The sequence below is a fragment of the Saccostrea cucullata genome, unplaced genomic scaffold, assembly GCF_032062105.1.
Source record: "Saccostrea cucullata isolate Sc308-1 unplaced genomic scaffold, CSIRO_AGI_Scuc_v1 ctg3159, whole genome shotgun sequence".
Classification (NCBI taxonomy): Eukaryota; Metazoa; Mollusca; class Bivalvia; order Ostreida; family Ostreidae; genus Saccostrea; species Saccostrea cuccullata.
In genome coordinates, this window is record NW_026929999.1 from 4023 (window position 1) to 27614 (window position 23592).

Here is a 23592-nt window from a genome sequence, read left to right on the forward strand (position 1 = left end):
TCCAAAGTTATTGTCAAGGGTTTAAGTTCTTTAAGTGTTAGTCAAACTCTGAGGTCAAGGTCAAACTTATTTATACCCATTGAAGTGTTTTACATATGCACTACAATGAATACACATCTTAAGTATGAAAGCCGTAGTACCAACGGTTTAAAATTTATGGTATTTTTTGTGAAAGTCGGTCAAAATCTTTAGTCAAGGTAAAGAGGTCGAATTCAGTGGTACCCATAGAAATTTCTTTTCATGAGAAATAAAACTATCATTTAAAAAATATATGGCTCCATCTACTCAAATGCTATCGATAATATTAGAGTTCTTGCGGACAAACAGAAAAAAAAGTAATTGGCTGATAGATAGATAGACAGACAGACAGTAGAAAAACTATATATCCCGAGATTTTCGGTTATGAAAGAAAAAAATGCAGCAAAATCAATATTTCTATTTTCTTTCATTTGTTTGTAAATTGACAAAAAATATGCCGTTCAAGTGTTTTGGAAAAAAGTAAGAAAGTGGGAACCGTTATATATTTACAATTTTTAATAACCTAGAAATTCTTAAAAATAAATCACTATGTCAGCTATTATTTTATTTCAATACTCTTCTTATGCTTACCTGAGCCTTCGGGATAGCATCCTTTGGTCGGATGACAATAAGCTGACGTGCAGTTACATTTATATCTGCAGAGCTCTCCAAAGTAGGGATATGGACAGACCACTGAACAATTTGTACCGTAGTACCCATCTGGACATTCTGAAGCGTTCCCCGAATGTAACTATTACTATATTATATCATATATTATATTATATGCAGTGTAACAATTACTTAACATTATATTGCAGTGTACATGTTTGTATTTGAAGATAATCTAAAATGGTTAAAAGTTCATTTATTGACTCACTCAAACATCTGTTGAAATAGGAATCATACAAATAACCCATGCAGCATTTATTCGGATCTTCTTTGCTGAAAATTTAAGAAAAAATCAAAAATGTATTGAAAATCGTTATACAGTAAATTATAATTTATTATAATTATTATTTTAATACGAACAAGGATATTGCCAGTTATCGGATATAATGAAGTTATTTTGGATCCCCAACTATATAAAAAAAATCCTTATACTTTGATTTATCGGATATAACGAATAAGTAGGGATACAGCGAAGAAGTTTCATAAGTCCCAGTGGGTTTGCCATAACCAATATTTACTGTTGGTACTATTATGCGTGATTTATGTGATATTTTTCAATAAATTGTTGACTGACCTAAGTAATAAAAAAAAAAAATAAATAAATAAAATAAAAATCTTACCTTGAACAATTCTGACTCCAACTTGACAACACCTCTATGCTTAAAATTAACAATGAAAATTGAATGCATTTGCATTTTGGATACTTTAAAGACTTGGATTTATACATTTTCTATGCGGTATTGAAGCCCCTAAATGAAAGTCGATCTAATATTTTTCAGAGCCTAAGGATTTTCAAATGTTTGATCCTCAAGAAAGATTCCATATCAATTACTTATTGATAATCATAAATACACATTGTACTCTTCACGTGTTTTCATTAAATTAAATAAGGACGTAAATAAACTTGTACAACAGGGCGAAAAATATTAAAACTAAAAACAACAAGGGTATTCTTAGAATATGACTGCTATGATTGAAATATAATAGCGCTGTTGATGCATGCATTTTAAATATATTTAAAAAAAGAAATATTGGAGCAATGAATCATTGCCATTACATCTTGTGTTCCAAAAAACGAATGGCTTTCATTAAATGTATGATTCAATACTCTCTTTTACCATTAAAGTGTATAAAGAATTTCATAAAAAAGAAACTTTTTTTTATACTAACAATTAGATAAGTTATATCATCACCTGTACCTGATAGATTGCCACATCTATTCCTCTATAAATTACACGATTTAAGGTTTAAGCCTGGTAGGTGTCTCTCCAGAGCGCCACATTGGTTTATGTATCAAAAGAAGGGAAGAAAAGAGGGCAAAGTAGACCAGGAAATTACAATCTCTAAAATTTAGGCGGTGGTTTTCAAACTGAAGTATTTAATTCTTTGGTTATCTGTATTCAAAGCTGTTTAATCCTGCTTTTACTAACTCAATTATAAACACGACTTTTTTCTCCTTTTATAGAAGGCTTACACTAAGTCTTCTTATAAATTTCAATCAAAATTGTTTTATGATATAGTCAACTGTGTATAAATGTAGATCAATTGCATGAAGCTGTTATCTTACTTTCTGGATCACCACACTTTTGAATTTGACTGATATACTTCATACTAAATTTTGGGCCTTTATTTTTTATTATAAATTATATTTATTTATAATCGTTTTCCATATCGATAGGTAAAGCTTACAGGAGTGTCATATCCACAGGAAATATTTACTCCTCCTAGGTACTTGAAACACCCTACAGATTATCCAGGTATTGTGTTCTTAGGTTTCTATGTTCATAAATTTGAAGTATTCGGATAGACCACACTATTTGTTATTTTCAATTGTTTTATAATGAAATATTTTTCGTATTAATTTGCAGAACGAAAAGTTAACAGTATACTCTATAAAAATGAAAATCACAGTTACGCATGTTGGAAAAGACTTCTAACATATCTGCATATATCTGGAAGTTTAAGATGCTGTAGATAGCTGTATAGTGATTGTATAATACAAACATTTGATATGAACTATAATTATAAGCAAAGAAGATATTTCTAGTGCATTCTCACAAATAAAAATTACTTTTTCTTCAGAATTTATTTCTAAAGACTTTCATATAACTTTTTTCTAATAAAGTTTGCATAATTCTAAATCAGGACACGATTAAAAAAAATGCATTATCACGTGATCGTACAAAAAGTAGGCATAATTCCATTTAAAACGCTTATGGACATGTTTATGTGTATATTGATATAATAACACAAGAAGGATATACCATAATATAACTACTAACTGAATAATTCTGTTTCACAGCATTGGACACAGTAAACATGGTCATCTTGAAAAAGACAGTCTTATTACATGTGGCATCATTACTCATACATAGTGGAAATCCTAATTGTTACAGGTAAGTACGGCTAATTTCTACATATGAAATTCAAAATAAAAATGTAAAGGCCTTTGGCAAATATTTAAGCATTGGTATGATTTTTAGGGAATCAACTTATTAAATACTTTTTCCTCAAAACTCACATTATATAGAGGTGAAAGAACGTGTTGTATTGGATACTACTGGAATGAAAAGGAACACTCTTGCAAAGGTTAGGGAATTGATTGCTCCAATCTTTTTATTGAAAAATCGAAACTACATTAGTCAATAACAATATTAACGAGGCTAGGGGGTGGCAGCCATTTTTAGACTATTTCAATCTCCTTTAAAAGGAGAGCTCCATATAAAGATTTACAAAATGATAAAATTTTAAAACTAAAATATATGAATTTTTTCTTTGCCAAATGATAGTTGACAGCAAAATATACCGTATCTAGAAAAAATAAGTTAAATCTGGTGGTTAATTTGGGATTAAATTGTTGACCCTCCAGCCTCCTTAACACACTTTAACGTAGCCGAAAAAGCTTAAGATCTGCTTTCTGCTTTATCTTCATTGTAAATTGTATCAGGTGCATTGGTACTTACAGTATAAAGATTTTGATTTTAGAATGTGAGCTTGGTCATTTTGGTCAAAACTGTTCAAAACTTTGTCGATACCCTAGTTATGGTAAGGGGTGTCAGAATATGTGCACCTGTCCTGAAACATTATGTGTTCCAGCGATTGGTTGTGTTGAAATAGACGGTAAGGATTGATGTTTTTTTTTATTTTTAAGTTTAATAATCTGAAATTTCAGTAGGGTAATACGAGTACCTGTATAAGTTTTAAAATATGTAAGACTTGTTACAATGTTTTACGTATGTGTTGAAAACGATGAATGAGACAAGAAGATATTTTTAACAAGTATTTTTGAGACGATGCTTAAAAAACAAAACCAATGGAGTACTTGGTATTATAGGAATGAAAAAAGGAACAAATATTACAAAGAGAGAAACAACTGTAATCTCAAACTCCGTGACCATTGGTATCACCGGTGTCGTTGGGAGTCTTTTTCTCTTGATAGCTGCAATAGTTCTGAAAACAGTCCTTAAAAGAAAACCCGAAGTTAAAGAAGAAAACGCCATTCATCATCTACAAAGCAATACTACTTCTGTTGAAAATAACCAATCATGTTATTATATCCAACGAATGTCAAATGTTTACGATATCATTTCGGAAGATATCGAGACTGATCGAGACACTAAATATACAACAAAGTGTTTAAATGCTGGAAAGGTGACTAATAAAAGTAAAAACTTTGGTACCACAAATGTATATCTAGACACGTGCACCTTATCCCCAGGTGCACAGCCAATTAGAGGATCGAGTCATTTTTATTCACCCCTGTGAAAAAACACTTTTAAAGACGAAAAGAATACATATGAAAAATTATATTAAGGACAATAAAAATAACCACGAATAAATGTGTGTTTTCGTAGAATGTGGAAGAGGAAGGGTGCAATAATAGAGCAGCATTTTAAACATTGTTTCAGGATGTTCCATTGGTCTGTGGCTGGTGAGATTAAACAACCTCTGAATGTCATTCTGCATTAACCACATCATACAAATCCTTTAAAAACCCTTATGTACCGGAATATACTCTCTGCATGTCATGCTTTACAAAAAATTAGGTGACAAAAATGTACAAATTAGACAATCAGTTTTCTTCTATATTTTTCACATTGAAAATGTTTATGTTATGCTCTTAAAACTAAATTTTGGTGCATATTTTAGGGAAAACAAATCAGGATATTCAAAAACAAGATTTATTTTAAAAAACCCACAAAATAGCACTGTGTCCTCCATGTCTTTGTAATGATTTTCTCCGAGAGGAAGAGATATTGAATTGATTTGATTTCTTCCGTTGATGTTTTGGTTTTATAAAAAAGTTTTTCACTCAAAAGCATAAGGCCATTTGCACTAAATATGAGAAAGGGAAGTCAATATAATACAATTTTCCCGAAATCATAAATTTAGTACCACGACCCTTTGTTAGAATAATAAGGAAACCATTTATTGGAAAAAACACTACACAAACATCTATTCCATAAAAACAACTAACTGTTAACTGTAATTCTAAATTGATAATATTTAGGACATTATATTATAATAAATATTTCACAGCTATCTTCATGGCTTTGATCTATATGGTTAGTTGTTATACTTTATATCAATAAGCATTATTTCCATATATGCATGATAATTATGTGATGAAGAAAAGATCACCTAAGTCAGTAGCTTAAGAATTTTACAATTGATCCTTGAATTTATACTTCAGTATTGTTCCAGTATCTTATAATTAAGCATTCGTGGTAAGTTAAGTTTTCATTCTTTTTGCGCCCTAAAAGCATTACCTTTCCCTAATTTGTTTTTCTTTTATAACAATTTCTAAAATTTTTTTTTTAGTTTTCTATTTTTGCTCAGAAAATACTAAAATGTATCATTGAGTCAAATGCTGACTGATGTCGTTCATACTTATTGTTAGTACGCTATTTATACACTGAACTGACGACTGTTTTTCCCGATATTTCCGAATCATGACAAGGAACATACGGGGGATGTGACTGGTTGGCAAGGGGTACTCACTCTACCATGACACCTTATACCACCTCCGATGATTTGGACGATCGTGTTTGCTCTGCTCCCATTTTGTATTGTTTTATATACTTTTGATCTTGAATAATTTGAATACGGTTCGTTAATTCCATTACTTTCATAAATAAGGTAGGCAATGTTTTTTTTAAATTAATTTGACACAGTCAAATTTGTGACACACAGTTTTAATTTTAAATGAGAAAGAATCCATCACTTCAAGTAAAGAGGTACTGCTTTAGTAGCTTTACTACTTAATATGGTGTAGATATTATTCCTCATAATAGTGTAATCTTTTTTTAAGCTAGACCTGGATTGTATTTCAATTTTTTCTCAGTATGCCATTAGAGATCATCACAAACACACACAAACTGAGATTGCACTAGAAAATTTAGTTTTATTAGTATCTAGTATGTTCATGTGTCAAAAAACATGCTAATGACAGAACTAAACATACGAGTAGAGATAGTACATCGAACTTAAAAAAATGGAAAACATTACATGTATGAAAAAAATTTAAAAAATGGAAACACAGTCTATAGCAAAAACATGTGCATGTACATCACTAGTAAAAGAACATAATGCTAGATATATGCAGTTCTTTTGTTTTTTCAGAAACGTAACTGAACATTTTTGAAAGTCAAAAACTGCAATACTGCATGTATTTCAACAAATTTGTGTGTCTAGATAAAGAGAATACAGGAAAAAAAAACTGAGGTAAAATTCATCAGCATATTTTCATGAAAACTATAAAAATTTATGAACAATCATTGTAAAAATTGCTTTTTTTTTTTTTTTTTTTTTTTTTTTTAAAATTACAATACATTTATATTCGTTATAGTTTATAGTTTGCCGATACCATTCCATATAAGATACTGCAAATAATTAATATCAAATATACCTGTAATGTATTGAAATGTCAATAATCATAAGTGATAAATCATAAAAATAGATGCTACTCCCTTGCGAATAGAATTTTTTTTCATGAACTGACAAAGCTACTTGGGTTGCTTTAACTAAGCTTTGCTTATATCCGATTGTAAGCGAGCAGAAGAACAATACTAGGTTAACGTTTAAATCTAATTTACGGGTAAACAAAATCCGAAATGAACGTTTGACACATACATATTCAAAATAAAAAACTTAACGACCTTAACCTCTGATCTTTTGATGAATAGGGATTTTCCTTAGGCCAAAAGGGGTTTTGGTAAAAATGTTAGTGCAAAATCTTAATTTTTTTAGATATCGCACTGAAACAAAAGATCAAAATCAGACAATTTTTCACCTTTTGACCTCAAAATCAATAGGGATCATCCCTATGTCATAGGGAGAAATTTTGTAAAAAAAAAAAAAACTTTATTGCAAAAAGTCAAAAGTTTCTTGGGATATGGCCTGGAAACGAAAGTGTTCAAACTGATGTACAGACATACACACAGTCGTTTGGACAGAGAGACCAACATTTATGTCCCCTACCTTCAACAAAAATCTAAAATAACACGATATTTTCGACAAAATGATCTTGACCTTTGACCTTTTGACCTCAAAATGTATAGATGTCCTCCTCAAGCCATATACATCTATTGTGTAAAATTTCATTTCAAAAGTTCAAAAGCTTTTCGAGATATTGCATGGAAACGAAACTGTAAGAGACAAAAAAGACTACAGACAAACAGTTAGACTGACAGACAGACCAAAACTTACATACCCCACTTTCAGCGGGGGACAAAAAATATAAGAGATTACGTGGTCACACAATTATGGAGTTGGAGAGAGAGTTAGGATCACTTTATAAAAATAGCCCTGTACTTAAATCAATTAGTTTACTATCACCCTTTAACCTATTTTATGTACCAAAATAAAGAAGGAAATAAATGCTTTCATTTTATATATATATATATATATATATATATATATATATATATATATATATATATATATATATATATATATATATATATATTGATATATATATATATTGAAAATCCAGGTATTTTAGAACAGGCTTTGAAAAATTGTAATGTTCTTGAGTTTTGCAGATAACATTGTTTTTATCTGCATTTCTTTCATTTAACTTGACAAAGATAAATTTAGGTAAAAATGGCAAAAATGTGTAGGTCAATTGATTGAAGATCTTAAAATCAACTGAGCGTGTACACTCTCAAGAATGCTTTTGATATAAACTTTAAATAATTGCACCATATTTTTTTTACAGCTACAATTCAATCATTAAGTCCTTTACACATGGAATATATGGTAATTGTGAAGTGTTTATTATATCAAACGCCTGTTGACAAGTTTAAATCCGCATAATATATCTAATAGGCTGTATGAAGCATTTCTGTAAATATAATGATTTAATAGGTGTATTAATTTTAAAAAGTACATTGTAATTGAATTAATTACCGGCATCATAGCGTGAGATGTGAAACCCTTGAAAAAAATTGTATGCGAACTATAACTTTCACTTGGAAATGTCAAAGATAGCTAAAAGAGTACTTTAGAGAAAAAATCATGTGCTTATAACAAATTTTCAAAATTAATATTAAGTTCTATCTTTAAAAAAGGGAACAAAATACGTGAGAAAATGTTGTCATACTATAGATGAGGGATATTTAATAGTTCTCTGAGTGTTTTTTTTTTTTTATCTTTTTCAGAAAACAGAACTCGGAATTTTAGAATCCTTGTCAGTCTAAAGATTCTATAATTTGAGTATATTGTTGTAAAGAATTAAGTACGTTACTTATTATACGGAGGCCCACTATTTTCCGTAATTTAATACACAGGTTTACCAAATTATAAAGTCTGTGTGCATTTACTAGAAGATTGGTTGTTTTAAAATATGCGAAGCAAAATTTCCAAACTCCGTTAATTAGACGTATGTATACACCACGTGTAAAGATCCGTTTTTTTCCGGAAATTGCTAGTTTTCCACTATTTTTAACAGATATTTCTAAAATTGAAGTAGTGCACATCCCTCGAGCAAAATAAAACATGTAAATTTCAAAACATTTTGATGAAAGACGGATGAAAACAGGGATAAGATTTTGCTCGAGGAATGTGCAGTATGTTTATTTTGACTTTACATCAGTATTTCCGGTGGCGGATTGAAAGTTCATTGAGAGGTGTAATTTTATTTATTTTAAATCAAGTCACCATAGCTCATAAAATGTTAATAAATTAATACTTTATGCATCGGCAATATATATTTATTTTTCATGTTAGTCTTTTAGACATGAAAAATAGCATACAAGCCTGGAAAATATGTAAGGATAATAAGGCAGATTACGATGGACCATGCGATGTGTAACCTGCATCTGTCAAATACTTTGAATAAGGATAAAGAACCAACGAAGACACTAAAATACAAAAAATGTAAATTTGATTAATCGTATTAGCACAGAAGAAGAAAATGGGCCTGGATTTTATTTTGGAAACTGAGAGAGTTCAAAGCTACCCGTCAGCAGGTGTGAATAAATTACGTAATAACTCAAACGATGACGTCACAATAGATCCAGTTTGACTTTCTTATAATTTTTTTTTATATAATTATTTTAAAACACTTACAATAACCCTTTGCAAGATCTGTTCAAATTTATCAATATTCTGTATATATGGTTGCATTCTTGTATAAACGAACATGCATATATTATAACCCCCCCCCCCCCCCCCAGCCAGATGTTTAATATTAAAAATGATAGACTGAAAATGTTGATATTTAATTTCACGCTCTATATTTGTTGCTTATTGCACCTCTGGATAAACTTTTGAATGCACCAGCCTTTATTTTAAGAGATGTTTTTTTTTCATACTCCACGATGAATTAAAGAAAAAGGCCTATTTTCACCTGGTATTCTTTCTAGTAAATTAAAATTGCCACATAATTAAATAAACTAAAATGACTGTCATTATTTATTTGTCAGGGATCCCTGAAACGTCAAATGCTAACGGACTTGGGAAGCGACAAATAAGTCACTTTTTAAGAAGAAAATTCAAACACAAAACTTTTTGGGGGAGGGGGGGATTTTGAATTAGGATGGTTTGTTTAAGCAATTATTGTATCAAAATAGGGGGGGGGGGTCATATTTACCGGTAAAATGCTCAGCACGGCGGCCTTAGTGAAATACATTGCCATTCCTGATCAGTTCCAATTTTCATGAAATTTTTGTGTCTGAGGAAAAGAGCTGTAACATATTTCAGACATAGTGTTCCCTTTGATATATATATAAAGGTTAAATAAGCTTCTCATTAACCCGCGTCACATCATCTTGTAAAGGTATATTCATTGTAAAGGAGTGTTGTGCAAAAACGTTAGATTTAGATGCAATGTTCACAAAATACTCGTACATGTATATTCGTTTAAGAATACTTTATATAAAGATCGGAATTCCTGTAAATTACACAATTTAAATCAATTGCGTTTCATAGATATCCGAGATTTAAACAATAACTTATATATTCATTCCGGCTCGGATAAAAAATATCTGACACAGTTTGAAGTCAATCTAACCAACAGAAACTTGGGAATATTTAAGTTTAAATTCGAGAAAAAATTTAATTTGAACGTAGATACCGAATATCATCCTAATAATTAACTCCTAATCTCGTATTTATTTTTAGCTCAGATAGGCCAACTATTTTCAGGTGCCGACTTCTTCAATATTTATTTTTTGGTATAATGTACTATATTTCCCTTATATCACTTTACCGTAGTAAAAGCTGAGGTGAGGGAGGGGGACCCAGCCTTTTAATGAACATTTTCAATAGTAAAAGCCGTAATGTTGGGAAAAACTTGCTAGGTGCCAGTATAACTCTGAAGAATCTACATTCCACATTTTAATTTTAAAGCATTGTTATGTCAATGGAGAATAATTATTAATGATATATCGATGTTTAACCTCTGGAGAATTTTTTTTAAATCAGATCTCTTTTTTGAGCCGAAATTCTGATAGCCACTGTGCAAGGTTTGCAGCAACTACATGTTCCAGGCATAACAAAGATCTGAAATAAAAATTAAACACAAGCTTAAGACATCGTTAAAAATACCAAGGTTAGATATTTCCATTTAGTGAACATGATGGCAGTAAAGAATGTGCATTACGTGCATGTGATTCAAGAAAAAGGGGAGGTCGGGGTGTGTGTTTGGGGAGGGGGTGTTAGTAACCATGATTCAATAATGCTGAAAATCCTAGGGGTGGATTAATGATTTCACGTGACTTGTCAGAAAGGGAATTTTCAATGCAAATTATTTACAAAAAAGACATCGTAGCTCTTTTGAATGTTTCTGCAAACTTTTTTTGTAATGTTGAAAAAAACTAGGGCTAATTGTAACGGGAACCGTTACAGATGTTCCCCAAACACTCCCCAACTCCCGTTTGGTGCCTTATTCCCTGTAAGCTTCATTAGATAAGACGAACTCTATGCCTTTTAGACTATAACAATGTTTTCCCAGAAGTATATTCAGTATAATCAAATTTATGCATTGCACGCATGCGCATTTGAATGCATGTGCGTAATGACCATATCATCTTGTCTACACTATTTATATACTAGAAATTACAGCGTTTTATCCAAAAGTATTAAAAAATACGTTTTAATCTAGTGTATTTGTAATTTTGCTCATTTCACCTGCACGCACGTGCATGCATGTGCATGTCAACTGCATCTTCTTGTAGGAGCCTGTTATGTTTGTCTATGCTCTAAATCCCATCCTTTTTGGTTGAAAAACGAGGAAGCTATAGCCATTTCAAGTTTTAGCCAATCAGATTGCAGCGCACGTGTATGCGCATGTTTTCACGACAACTGTTATATATCATATTGTAGGACATCCTAATGCATGATTATGTTTCAAATTTTAAAGCATTTCGTCAAAAATTAAAAAAAAGATATTGCGATTTTTGTTTCAGCGAATCACAGCAAAGCACACGTGCATGCACATGCATGCATGTGCATGACGACCATACCTCCTTGTGGGAGTCCATTATGTTTGTCTATGTTCTAAATCCCAAACTGTTTCGTTGAAAAACAAGGGAGTTATAGCCATTCAAAGTTTAAGCCAATCAGATTGCAGCGCATGTACATGCGCGTGTTTACATGACAATTGTTATATATCATGTTGTAGTACATCCTAAAGTATGCCTATATTTTAAATTTCATAGCATTTCGTCAAAAAACAAAAAAAATACTGAGATTTTTGTTGCAGCCAATCAGAGCGAAGCGCACGTGCATGCGCGTGAGTTCGTGCTAATTTGACAGTGTCACATTATCTACCCTATTAATATATCCTTATTAAATGAGTTTTAAAATATTTCATCAAAAAATGTTAAAGTTATGGCTATATAAAGTATATCCGTCATTTCACTCATTTCACGCGCCCGCACGTGCATGCGTATGCGCGCAAAATAACCTTCGTGTTGCACACCTACACTACACACCTATTAACCCTAAAAAGGTTTTAGCTCAGTTGGGTGAACAGTTTCTGAGAACACTCGCGGACAAAAAAAGTACCGGAGAACAAAGAAGAAAAAAAAGAATAATAATAATAATAATAAGAAACCGAGTAAAAACAATATGTTCCCAAACTCCGTTTGGGGAACATAATAATAAGAAACCGAGTAAAAACAATATGTTCCCAAACTCCGTTTGGGGAACATAACTAGGGCTAATTGTAACGGGGACCGTTACAGATGTTCCCCAAACGCTCCCCAACTCCCTTTTGGTGCCATATTTCTTGAAGCTCTATTAAATAAGACATACTTTGTGCAATTTAGACTTAAACAACGTTTTCCCAGAAGAAGACTACAAATTATATTTAAATTTTTGCATTACATGCGAGCTCATGTGAATGCATGTGGGTAATGATCATATCATCTTTTCTACACTATGTATATATATTCAAATAGACTTAATAGCACAGCATTAAATCCAGAAGTATTAAAAAAGTCACTTATTCAAGCATTTTTTTAAATTTCACTCATTTCACGTACACGCACGTGCAAGCATGTGCATGATGACCATACCTTCTTGTAGGGGTCCATTATGTCTATCAATATTCTAAATACCATCCTATTTCGTTGAAAACCAAGGGAGTTATAACCATTTAAAGTTTAAGCCAATCAGATTTCGGCGCACGTGCATGCATGTGATTTAATGACAATTGTTATATATCATATTGTAGGACATCCTATTGTATGCTTATGTTTTAAATTTCGTAGCATTTCGTCAAAAAACGGAAAAGATATTGATATTTTTGTTTCAGCCAATCAGAGTGAAGAACACGTGCAAGCACGTGCATGACGACCATACCATCTTGTTGGAGTCTATTATGTCTGTCTATGTTCTAAATCTCATCCTGTTTGGGTGAAAAACAAGGGAGTTATAGCCATTTAAAGTTTAAGCCAATCAGATTGCAGCGCACGTGCATGCGCGTGTTTTCAAGAGAATTTTTATACATCATATTGTAGAACATCCTAAAGAATGCCTATATTTTAAATTTCATATCATTTCGTCAAAAAACGTAAAAGATATTGAGATTTTTGTTTCAGCCAATCAGAGCGAAGCGCACGTGCATGCGCGTGAGTTCGTGCTAATTTGACAGTGTCATATTATCTACACTGTTAATATATCTTTAAATAATGAGTTTCAAATCATTTAATTAAAAAATGTAAAAGTTATAGCTATATTAATTATATCGGTCATTTCACTCATATCACGCGCACGCACGTGCATGCGTATGCGCGCAAAATGACCTTCGTTCCGCACACCTACACTACACACCTATTAACCCTAAAAAGGTTTTAGCTTAGTTGGGTGAACAGTTTCTGAGAACACTCGCGGACAAAAAAGTACCGGAGAACAAAGAAGAAAAAAAAGAATAATAATAATAATAATAATAATAATAATAAGAAACCGAGTAAAAACAATATGTTCCCAAACTCCGTTTGGGGAACATAACTAGTGCTAATTGTAACGGAAACCGTTACAGATGTTCCCCAAACGCTCCCCAACTCCCCTCTCGTGCCATATTCCCTGTAAGTTTCATTAAAGAAGGCAAAATCTATGCATTTAAGACGTAAACAACGTTTTCCCAAAAGTATACCAAGTATTTCAAATTTAAGCAATGCAGGCGTGCACATGTGATTGCATGAGCGTAATGACGATATCATCTTGTCTACACTATTTTACTCATATGCACGTGCACGCACGTGCATGATGACCATACCTTCTTGTAGGAGTCCATTATGTCTGTCTATGTTCTTAATCCCATCCTGTTTGGTTGAAAAACAAGGGAGTTATAGCCATTTAAAGTTTAAGCCAATCAGATTGCAGCGCACGTGCATGCGCATGTTTTCATGGCAATTATTATATATCATATTGTAGGACATCTTAAAGTATGCCTATGTTTTAAATTTCAAAGCATTTTGTAAAAAAACAGAAAAGATATTGAGATTTTTGTTTCAGCCAATCAGAGCAAAGCGCACCTGCACGCACGTGCATGCATGTGAATGGTGACCATACCATCTTGTAGGAGTCCTTTATGTCTATCTATGTTCTAATTCCCATGCTGTTTGGTTGAAAACCAAGGGAGATATACTCATTTAAAGTTTCAGCCAATCAGATTGCAGCGCACGTGCATGCGCGTGATTTCATGAAAATTTTTTTATATCATATTGTAGTACATCCTAATACATGTTTATGTTATAAATTTCAAAGCATTTCATCATAAAACAAAAAACATATTAAGATTTCTGTTTCAGCCAATCAGAGCAAAGCGCACGTGCATGCGCGTGAGTTTATGCAAATTTGACTATATCATCTTATCAACACAACTTATATATCTTTATATAATGAGTTTCAAAACATTTTATCAAAAAATATAAAAGTTACAACCATATTAAATATATCAGTCATTTTACTCATTGCACGCGCCCGCACGTGCATGCGAATGCGCGCAAAATGACCTTCGTTCGGCACATCTACACAACATGCCTACTAACCCTAAAAAGGTTTTAACTTAGTTTGGTGAACAGTTTCTGAGAACACTTCCGGACAAAAAAGTACCGGAGAAGAAATAAGAAGAAAAAAGAATAATAATAATAATAATAATAATAATAATAATAAGAAACCGAGTAAAAACAATATGTTCCCCAACTTCGTTTGGGGAACATAATAAGTTCATGTATACTTATGTATTCGCATAAGGAAAAAGCCGAAACTGAAAATTGTCTTAGGTATAAATATATGCATATATCAACAAAAATTAAATTAAGATAGCGTCCTTATTAAGAACCATAATGCACGAACAATGTCGTATGCAATTATTTCAGGGACGTAGCAACAGGAGGGGGGGGGGGGGCCCCCCCCACTTTTTCTCCCCAACATTACCTTTACTATAGTAATTGAACATTGAAAGGATGGTTCCCCCCACTTTTTACCATAGTAGAGAAGTGAAAGTAATGTGACTTTGAAAAAGTTGGCCACCCCCCCCCCCCCCCATGAAATAGGATTTTCGACTTTGGGCAACTTTCAATTTTCTGGGAGTTTTTTTTGTTTGTTTGTTTGTTTGTTTTTTTTTGCTTGTCAACTTTTTCAGGTAAGTAAAAAAAAATTCTCTGGTTGCCCCCCCCCCCCCCCCCACTTTCACAAACGATGCTACGTGCGGCCTGTATTTCATTTATGTCCTCGTGTTTGTTTTCTATTTACAAACTTAAACTGTATACACACACACATCCTCACACACACAAAACAACGTGAATAAAAGAAAGATATATCGTTCATTCAGAAGTTTAAGATTTATTCGTGATCATAAAATTCTTCAAGCTATAAATCATGTTCCATCGCTTTTCTTGATGAATCGTTTTCTCGGAAAAAGTAGCAAAATCAATGACCAACAATACCGGTATTTCAAGTAAAGAAAATTAATTTTTTGGAATTCAGCAAATATTAAACGCGGTCTACATTTTAAGAATAGCTCACAAAGGGAACAGAAGAGTAAGTTATGGCTTGTTTTTTGAGTTCATTTTTTTTTTTTTTTGCTCTGTATCGGGATTAAAACATTGAAATCCGACAACGTCAAGTTGACGTCATAACGTCATCGCGTTATTTTCTTACGAAAACATCCTATATTTAAAGAGCTCTCTAGGAGAAATGGTTTGAGATAATAACAAAAATTAAAATGATTTAGGAAGTGGTCACTGTAGACATCTTTCAAGAACAATTTAAGGATATCCGATTCTCAGCCAGGAAGGATAACTCCAAAAATACATATTTAATTTGAAATACATCAAAATAAAGCTTGAAAATGAATTTTTTTCATGCAACAATTTTAATTATATTCATCTTTATAAGATTCAAGGTTTTAGGAAGTCTTAGAAAAGGTCTTATAAAAGTTGACATTTGTACCCTATAAATGGAAAAAAAATTAATACAGTTTTAGAGTAATAATATTTTCTTGAATCCAGCCTTATATACCAATGTCCATTAGCATGATATGAAGTAAGACGTGATTTGTGGTGTCTTGCAATGATAGCAAAAGCCTTTTACACTATGTATTATAGAATACATGACGGAAATAGAAGACAAAAATACCAAATAAGTATAAAAAGCATGACAATTTCTCTGAATGCCTGGATACCTATCGTTTTTTAACCTAAAATATATTTTTTGATCAATTTGCCATTAAAAAATGCAAAGCTAATATTCCTATTCGCTTTTTCTGCAAAAATATTGGAGATTTGATGATTTTCCCTATATAATATGATTAAATTTAATCTTGAACTTTAAAGAAACACTGTGGATAAATTTACATAATTTTGTGGATTCAGAGATACTTTTATGAGTACTTTTGATTACTTAACTGCTAATTTTATAAACCTGAGGATCGGACTACCTTAATTAGAATTTGGGACAGGGCGGATTTTTGCGCATACCGTACTTTCTTCTTTTCAATTCTTTCATGTACAGTCGATTCCATTTCTGCTACAGTATAGCGGGTTATTTTAGCGGGGTGATAATTTTGTATTATTTTGGCGTTTTTATGATAATACGCTAAAATTTTAATCGCTAAACAAGTCAGTACTCCGCTAAGTGTCAATCTCCAAAAAGCTTAAACTGTGCGGCCGCTAAAATAAGTTACGCCAAAATTATTGACATACGTTTGAGTAGGCAAAACGCCAAATTTTACACCCTCCAAGAAAACCCGCTATACTGTATCTTATTTAGCAGTCAGAATTGATAAGGATATTTTTGATGAAACTATGAAGGTATGACAACGCTGCTACATATTAGCATGTAGGTTGCAGGATAGCAAATTGATAGCAAAGAGCTTCAATTTTGCTTCGTTTGAAGCGTAATAATTCAGTACTTCCATTAAATTTATAAACCCGTAAAGAGAGAAAAAACGCTTAGCTAAGATCATGACTTAATTATAAAACAACAGCCTTTTGTACAATATGTTTTATCCTTTTCTAGTTTTTTTTTTATTTTTTTAAATATTTTTCGTTATTTTATTAAAATTTCAATTAATGGGTGTTTCTTTTTTTTATTTGGATTTGTGAGTTTCCAGCAAAACTAATTAAAAAGTAGATAATATATTCTGCATATGAAGTTACATTGGATCATTGTTTTTATTTCCCGCATATTATAATAAAGGATATCGAAAAAAAAAATTGTTGAAATATTGTTGTTGAAACTTTCATAGATTACAATACAACAAATGACTAAAACAATTGATAAGAAAGATATCCAAGACCTTGTGTATTTAATGCCCCCGTAATCGAAGATTATATAGTTTTTAACGTGTCCATCAGTCTGTCCAGATGTCTCTTTGTTCTTTTGTCCGCAAAAACTTTAACCTTAAGATTCCTCGTAAGTTTTGATTCAATGGAGCTACGATTTTCACTTTTTACATATTTCAACATTTTCCTGTTGACGATACATTTCTTTGGGTACCACCAAATTTGACCTTTTCAATTGATCTTGGAGTTTGATACCTTCTACACAAAATTCCAAACTTTTATTTCGCCCATAACTTTTGAACGGTAAATGCTAGGACATATCTCCTTATATGTTATTTTTGAGACAAGGCCTTTCAAAGGATGCCAACATATTGGATCTTTTGACCTTGGAGATTTATGTACTTAAAAATTTTTTTTTATCCTTGGTCATATTTTTTAACGGAAAGGGCTAGGGTTTCCATACTTCACATGCATGTAAAATGTCTGTGGCAAGACCTTTCATTGGTTACCAAGAACTTTGACCCTTTTGACATTGGAGTTTGACCTTTTTTTTCAAAAACAAATGTTGACCATAACATTTAAGGGTTAGGACTAGGGCTTTCTTACTTCACGTATTTAATCAATGTGACAAGAATTTTCATTGGATACGCAAAACTTTAACCCTTTGACCTTGAACTTGGAGTTTTATGTCTTTTTAAAAGAAAAACATCAAAATTTTCTAGCCATAATTTTTGAACGGTTATGGTTATTGCTTTCTTACTTCGCATATTTAATTCATGTGACAAGATCTTTCATTGTATACAAAGAACTTTGACCCTTTGACATTGACCTTGGAGTTTGAACCACTTTTTATAATCTTTAACCTTGGCCATAACTTTGAACAGCTAGGGCTATGACTTTCAAACAGATATTGTTTTAATGTCTTTTTTCTTTCTTTTTTTAGAAATTAAATACCACGTCATTTTCCAAAATCAAAAAAAAAAAAAAAAATTAAAAAAAAAAAATAAAATAAAATAAAATAAAATGTTCTCAACTGTTTCTCATCTACAATTTTCGTTAAGTTCACTTTATGCATAAAATGGTTTTGTACTTCTATCAATTATTTAATTATCACCCTCTTTTCCATTTCATATATCAAAATAAAACCGAGACTAAGTGCTTTCATTTCCTATAAAGGAATATCTTATTGGGAATCCAAGTGCTAAAAACAGGTTTTGAGAGAATGCAATGATCTTAATTCTTGCAGAAAACGTGCATATTTGACTACCATAAGCAAAGAATCAAAATATGATTAGAGCTCACGATCCAAAAAAATAAATACTGTTTTTTTATCTTTTGAAACAGATGTTTTGCTATTATTGGCATATTTTGGATCAGAGGTCGTGCTCTTTATGCTATATTGAAAAAATAGTTCAATTATAGGCCATTTTCAAAAGAATTTACAGGATATAGGAAAGATGCCCTATTTTACGACCTCATAATGCATTAACTAAAGGAGAAAAAAATTACGCCATGTTCAATAGATTCATAGTTAGCGAGAGTCCAATTGATAAATACTGCATTTTCGGATTATTCCGAGCAGTTTTTGTCAGAAATTCTCATACAAATAGCAAAAATTATAGGACACAATAAAGATAATATACATATTAAGTTAAAAATATATCAATTCTAGCCTGAAATATTAGAAATCAAGGATGAAATTTGAAAGATATCTTTTAGTTATAAAGTCAAAGCAAGCGTGCTTGTGTGCGTAAGAACTAAAATATGTATATATTTTCTTTTAATGAGTTTCTCTCGAAAAGATAGACAATTTTCTTAAATCGATCAATACTTTGTTTTTCTTGACCGTGATTTTAAAGGGTAACGACATCTAAATTCATATTCACCAAATCTTTAAGAGTTGAAACGTTTGGGAAGTGTGTAAAATTGACCTAAGTATGTCATTATAAATATATCCTTGTTCTTCTTGAACTACGAAATAGTCATACATATTACAATAAAATCATATCACAACTATGATCTGTTGGGAGCACTAAAGACCAGAAAAAATGTTTCATGAACAGAAAATATGTTTGTTAATGCTAGTATTCTTACATGATGCAAGCCCTAGTTGTTACAGGTAAAGTTTATTAAGTATCGTTAATGTAAAAATGTTATTTACTGTAAGAAATTCTACTTAATTTATTTATTATTCTTTTTTTTTTATAAAGAATAACTAAAATATCTTAAAGTATTTTCAATAAATTTTCTTTTTCATTTTGTAAAACAAGAGGAAACAAGACTTGCTGTTTCGGATTCTACTGGAATGAAAAAGAACAACGATGCACAGGTAAAAATAAGGAAAATCATATTTGTATTACATGTAAACTTGTATCAGAAAATTAAAGAATTAAGTTTGAATTTAAACAATTAACATGTATGTTCTTAACTGTGTAAGATATATTTTACTACATTAAAAACGCATACAAATTAAAACTAACATTGAATATTTGAAAATTTTTAGATTGTGCTGTGGGTTATTTCGGGCTTAACTGTGTAAAACATTGTCGATATCCTAATTATGGGAAAGGATGTCAGAAAAAATGTGCCTGTTTAGAGGCGTTTTGTGTCCCAACAATTGGCTGTGTTGATGCAAACAGTGAGTTTTAGCATATATTATAATAAAATAGGTATAAATTACCCCCTCCCCCCCCCCCAAAAAAAGAGGAAAAATCGAAAAATCTGATGCATAGCTAGAGGTATATATATCTTAGGCTTCCTTTTAAAAATGTCATAAAAATTCAACGATATCAGTATTATTTCGCATTTCAATAGAGGACTTTGTGTCATTTTCTGTCCAATTCTATTCAAAATTTTGCTAGTTTTGTGTGAGATTGAAAATAAAATCATTGAAAAATGTACATGTACATTCATTTTGGCAAAAAATTGTTTTGAGTTATAAATGTGAAAAAAATATTGCTTTTTGTAATTTAGAAGAGAATGAAAGCTCCATGAAAAACAAGACCGCAACTTTTGAGATTACGACTCACAGAAGCGAAAAAGAGGACGATGTTTTCTCCACTTCTCAAAATAAAAAAAACAATATAACCAATATGACTATCTCCATTGCAGTTATAGGTGTTCTTGTCCTAATGCTTATTGTAATAGCACTTATAAAAGTTTTTAGAAAGAAAAAGCGAGAAGTGGATAAAACACTCCAGCTACAAATGAGTGCTGCCCCAGTTTCTCTCAACAACAGAAATACATCCCGTCTAAGTGAATCAAACACATACGATATTATTCCTGAAAATGGACAGACACGAGATAGACCTTGTTTAAATGTCAATCCGCTTTCTGATTTTCCTGACGATACACAGAAAAAGAAATACACAGCGAGTGCTTCTAATGCTGGAAACATTTACCTGGACACTTGTCAGTCATCGTCATCAAGAGAATCAAATCATTTTTATTCGCCTCTGTAACACAAGAGAGAGAGAGAGAGAGAGAGAGAGAGAGAGAGAGAGTTTGGATTATTGAGATATGTTGTTACATTGAATTAAAACTTTTGTTTTACTTTTTTAAATTTTTATCATACAGTCATACGTGTTGATGTTTTGGTACAATTGCATGTATTCATCAATTAAATAATGTACAAATTAGAAATATTTACATTAAAAAAATATTGATCTTCGTTTTCAGTTCAGCGCTAACGTTCTACAACTACATGATATTATTATACCAGTAGTTGTGTTTGTTTGTAAAGGGAGAGAGACAATTCAATTGTGTTATTATCATTACGGTGATTATTGGTTGTAACAAAGGTGATAAGTAATGATTTTTCAGTTGTATATTTCTATATGATTTGAAAAAGCCCAGAATATTTCAATTTAAAAGAGATATTAGTTATGTATACACATTATAAGTCGATCAGAAGTTATATAAGAACAGATACTTACTAGTTTATACATGTACTGTTCATTGGATTTCGTTTTTTTTTTTCATAATAACTTAAATCATTTACTACATTGTATAAATGAAGGCAACAAAAGTAGAGATATAGATTAAAATGACAATATTATGTATTCCTTGCATGAATTTTAATATTTGATCATTCATTATTGAAGACGTTTATATCTGTAAAAATATCATGCAAGCATAAGAATAGCTTTTTTCCCAAACCTAAGAAAATGCACTTTAACATTTTTTTCTAATAGCTCTTAAAAATGTAAGGAAAGTTAAGCCGCGGGGCAAGCAAGAATAAATAACGTTATTATAATAAAACAAATTAGTGTGTGGGTTCAGTATGATATCCTCATCACCATTTACATTTTGTCATGCATGCATTCTTTGTAAATTTCAAATTGTATAGAGTAAATATATCTTATTGACACAATAAATTTAATAGAGTACTTGAACCGCAATTATGACAAAGGTTTAAGCTCTTAAAGCCTTTGAAATATAGTGCAAAATACAAGATTTGTGTGGAAGGATGATTCTTCTCTGATGGTATGATGGTACATAATCATTGAATCTTGTACCATGAATTGTAATGATTTGTAAATTTGAAAAATACTCTATAATTATTTAATTCTTTAGAAATACTCTAAATAAATTCATTTTTGCTGCTTACTTCAAATGTTTTCCCATGTGAAAATGATACATTCTACATTTTGGAGTGAACGTTTCACTGATTATTAAATCTAAAGATCATTAATTGTTTTAAATCTGTTTTGGAAAAAAATATATGTGCTTTACATATTACTTCCTCAAATATGAGTTTCAAACCCTACGTTGATCATCTGAGTCATACGGAATTCATTGTACTTCAGGAGAAAGTTGTTCTAACCCATATTGAAGCTCACATACGTTCTCCAAATGCTATCACGACTAAACAATTTTGAAATACTCTTCAACAGAGGATTTTGTAAGGTTTTCCTCTATAAATAAATATATTTTACATGTCACATTCTTTCCCAACTTTAGAGACAAACTTAAAACCGAACCACTAAATATTCCAGTTAACACAAGCAAATTATTTATTTAATAGATTGATCTTTTAAACTTCATCATTTTATAAAAAAATAAAAATATTATGTTATGTTTTTTAATAAATTTCTGTAAACGTTCAGCAACTTCTCATCTGAGGATATGAAGATCTCAAAGGATTCTTAATTCTAAACAACATGTCTCCTCAACCCCACAGCTGAACCCATTACCAAAGTTCGTATGATGTTTATTAATCATTACCTTAATTGTTTTTTACTTGAAGAGCAAATATTTCTGGGGGTAAATCACTTGAACTTTTCTAAGTGCATATTTTGAGATCAACAAATTTGAATTTGCTATACAAGTGGTTATGTTTATTTTATCTCCACTTCTTTCATGCCTTTGCAATTTGTCTAAGACTTCTTTCGAAGGAAAACAGATAAACGGTTTAGATTAATATTGCTCAAATAGGTTGCCTCCTCACCATTCGATTGCTTGACGTCACACACAAATACAAATAAACAAACAAACTATCGTGCAAATATATTGTTTTGTGTTAATGCTGTTTATAAACATCATATTAGCCATGTTAGCATAACAGTCGTTTTTTACATTTGCTTTCCTGATCAATAAATAAATGAAACATCATAATGTTGTTTTATGTAATTTTTCACAGCACTTTCGAAAGGTCCACACGTGTTTTAAAATGATTATTACGGGTCTTTCTGTTGGGACCTCACCGATGCCCCGTATCACGGTATCACTGCTCAATGTTCCTGAGTGCCGAGTAAAAAATTTAAATTCGAAGGTACATATAAATGATGCGGTCTCTTTATGAGTGGAAAATTCTCGAATGTGACTTAATCAACATTCAATCAGTCATTTAATCTGAGAATTTTTCACTCATAAAGAGACCGCATCATTTATATGTACTTTCGAATTTAAATCTTTATTCAATAAATCCAAACCGTTTATTTGTTTTCCTCAAGTCGTAGCAAATTTCAAAGGCAATTAGAGAAGCTGAGATAAATTAAACATAAACAGTTGTATATTAAATTCGAATTTTTAAATTTTAGGTGCTAAGTACATGTAAAAAAAAGACACGAAGTTCAATTTCTAAACAAAATGGGGGGACACTTTACACTTTATTTGACACTTTACCGGAAAAAAATATAACGTTTTTAATCTATTTGAATTTCTA

General features: G+C 31.3%; 1 protein-coding gene across 1 annotated transcript; it reads left to right on the forward strand.

Annotated features, from left to right (window-relative positions):
• Nucleotides 1-2989: 2989 nt before the first annotated feature.
• Nucleotides 2990-20887, forward strand: LOC134282711 (multiple epidermal growth factor-like domains protein 10; the record flags this gene model as incomplete). Its single annotated transcript, XM_062765117.1, has 5 exons — nt 2990-3083; nt 3218-3276; nt 3673-3807; nt 19930-20064; nt 20400-20887. Coding segments are annotated over 5 exons (911 nt in total), but the record flags the coding sequence as incomplete, so codon positions are not given.
• Nucleotides 20888-23592: the final 2705 nt, after the last annotated feature.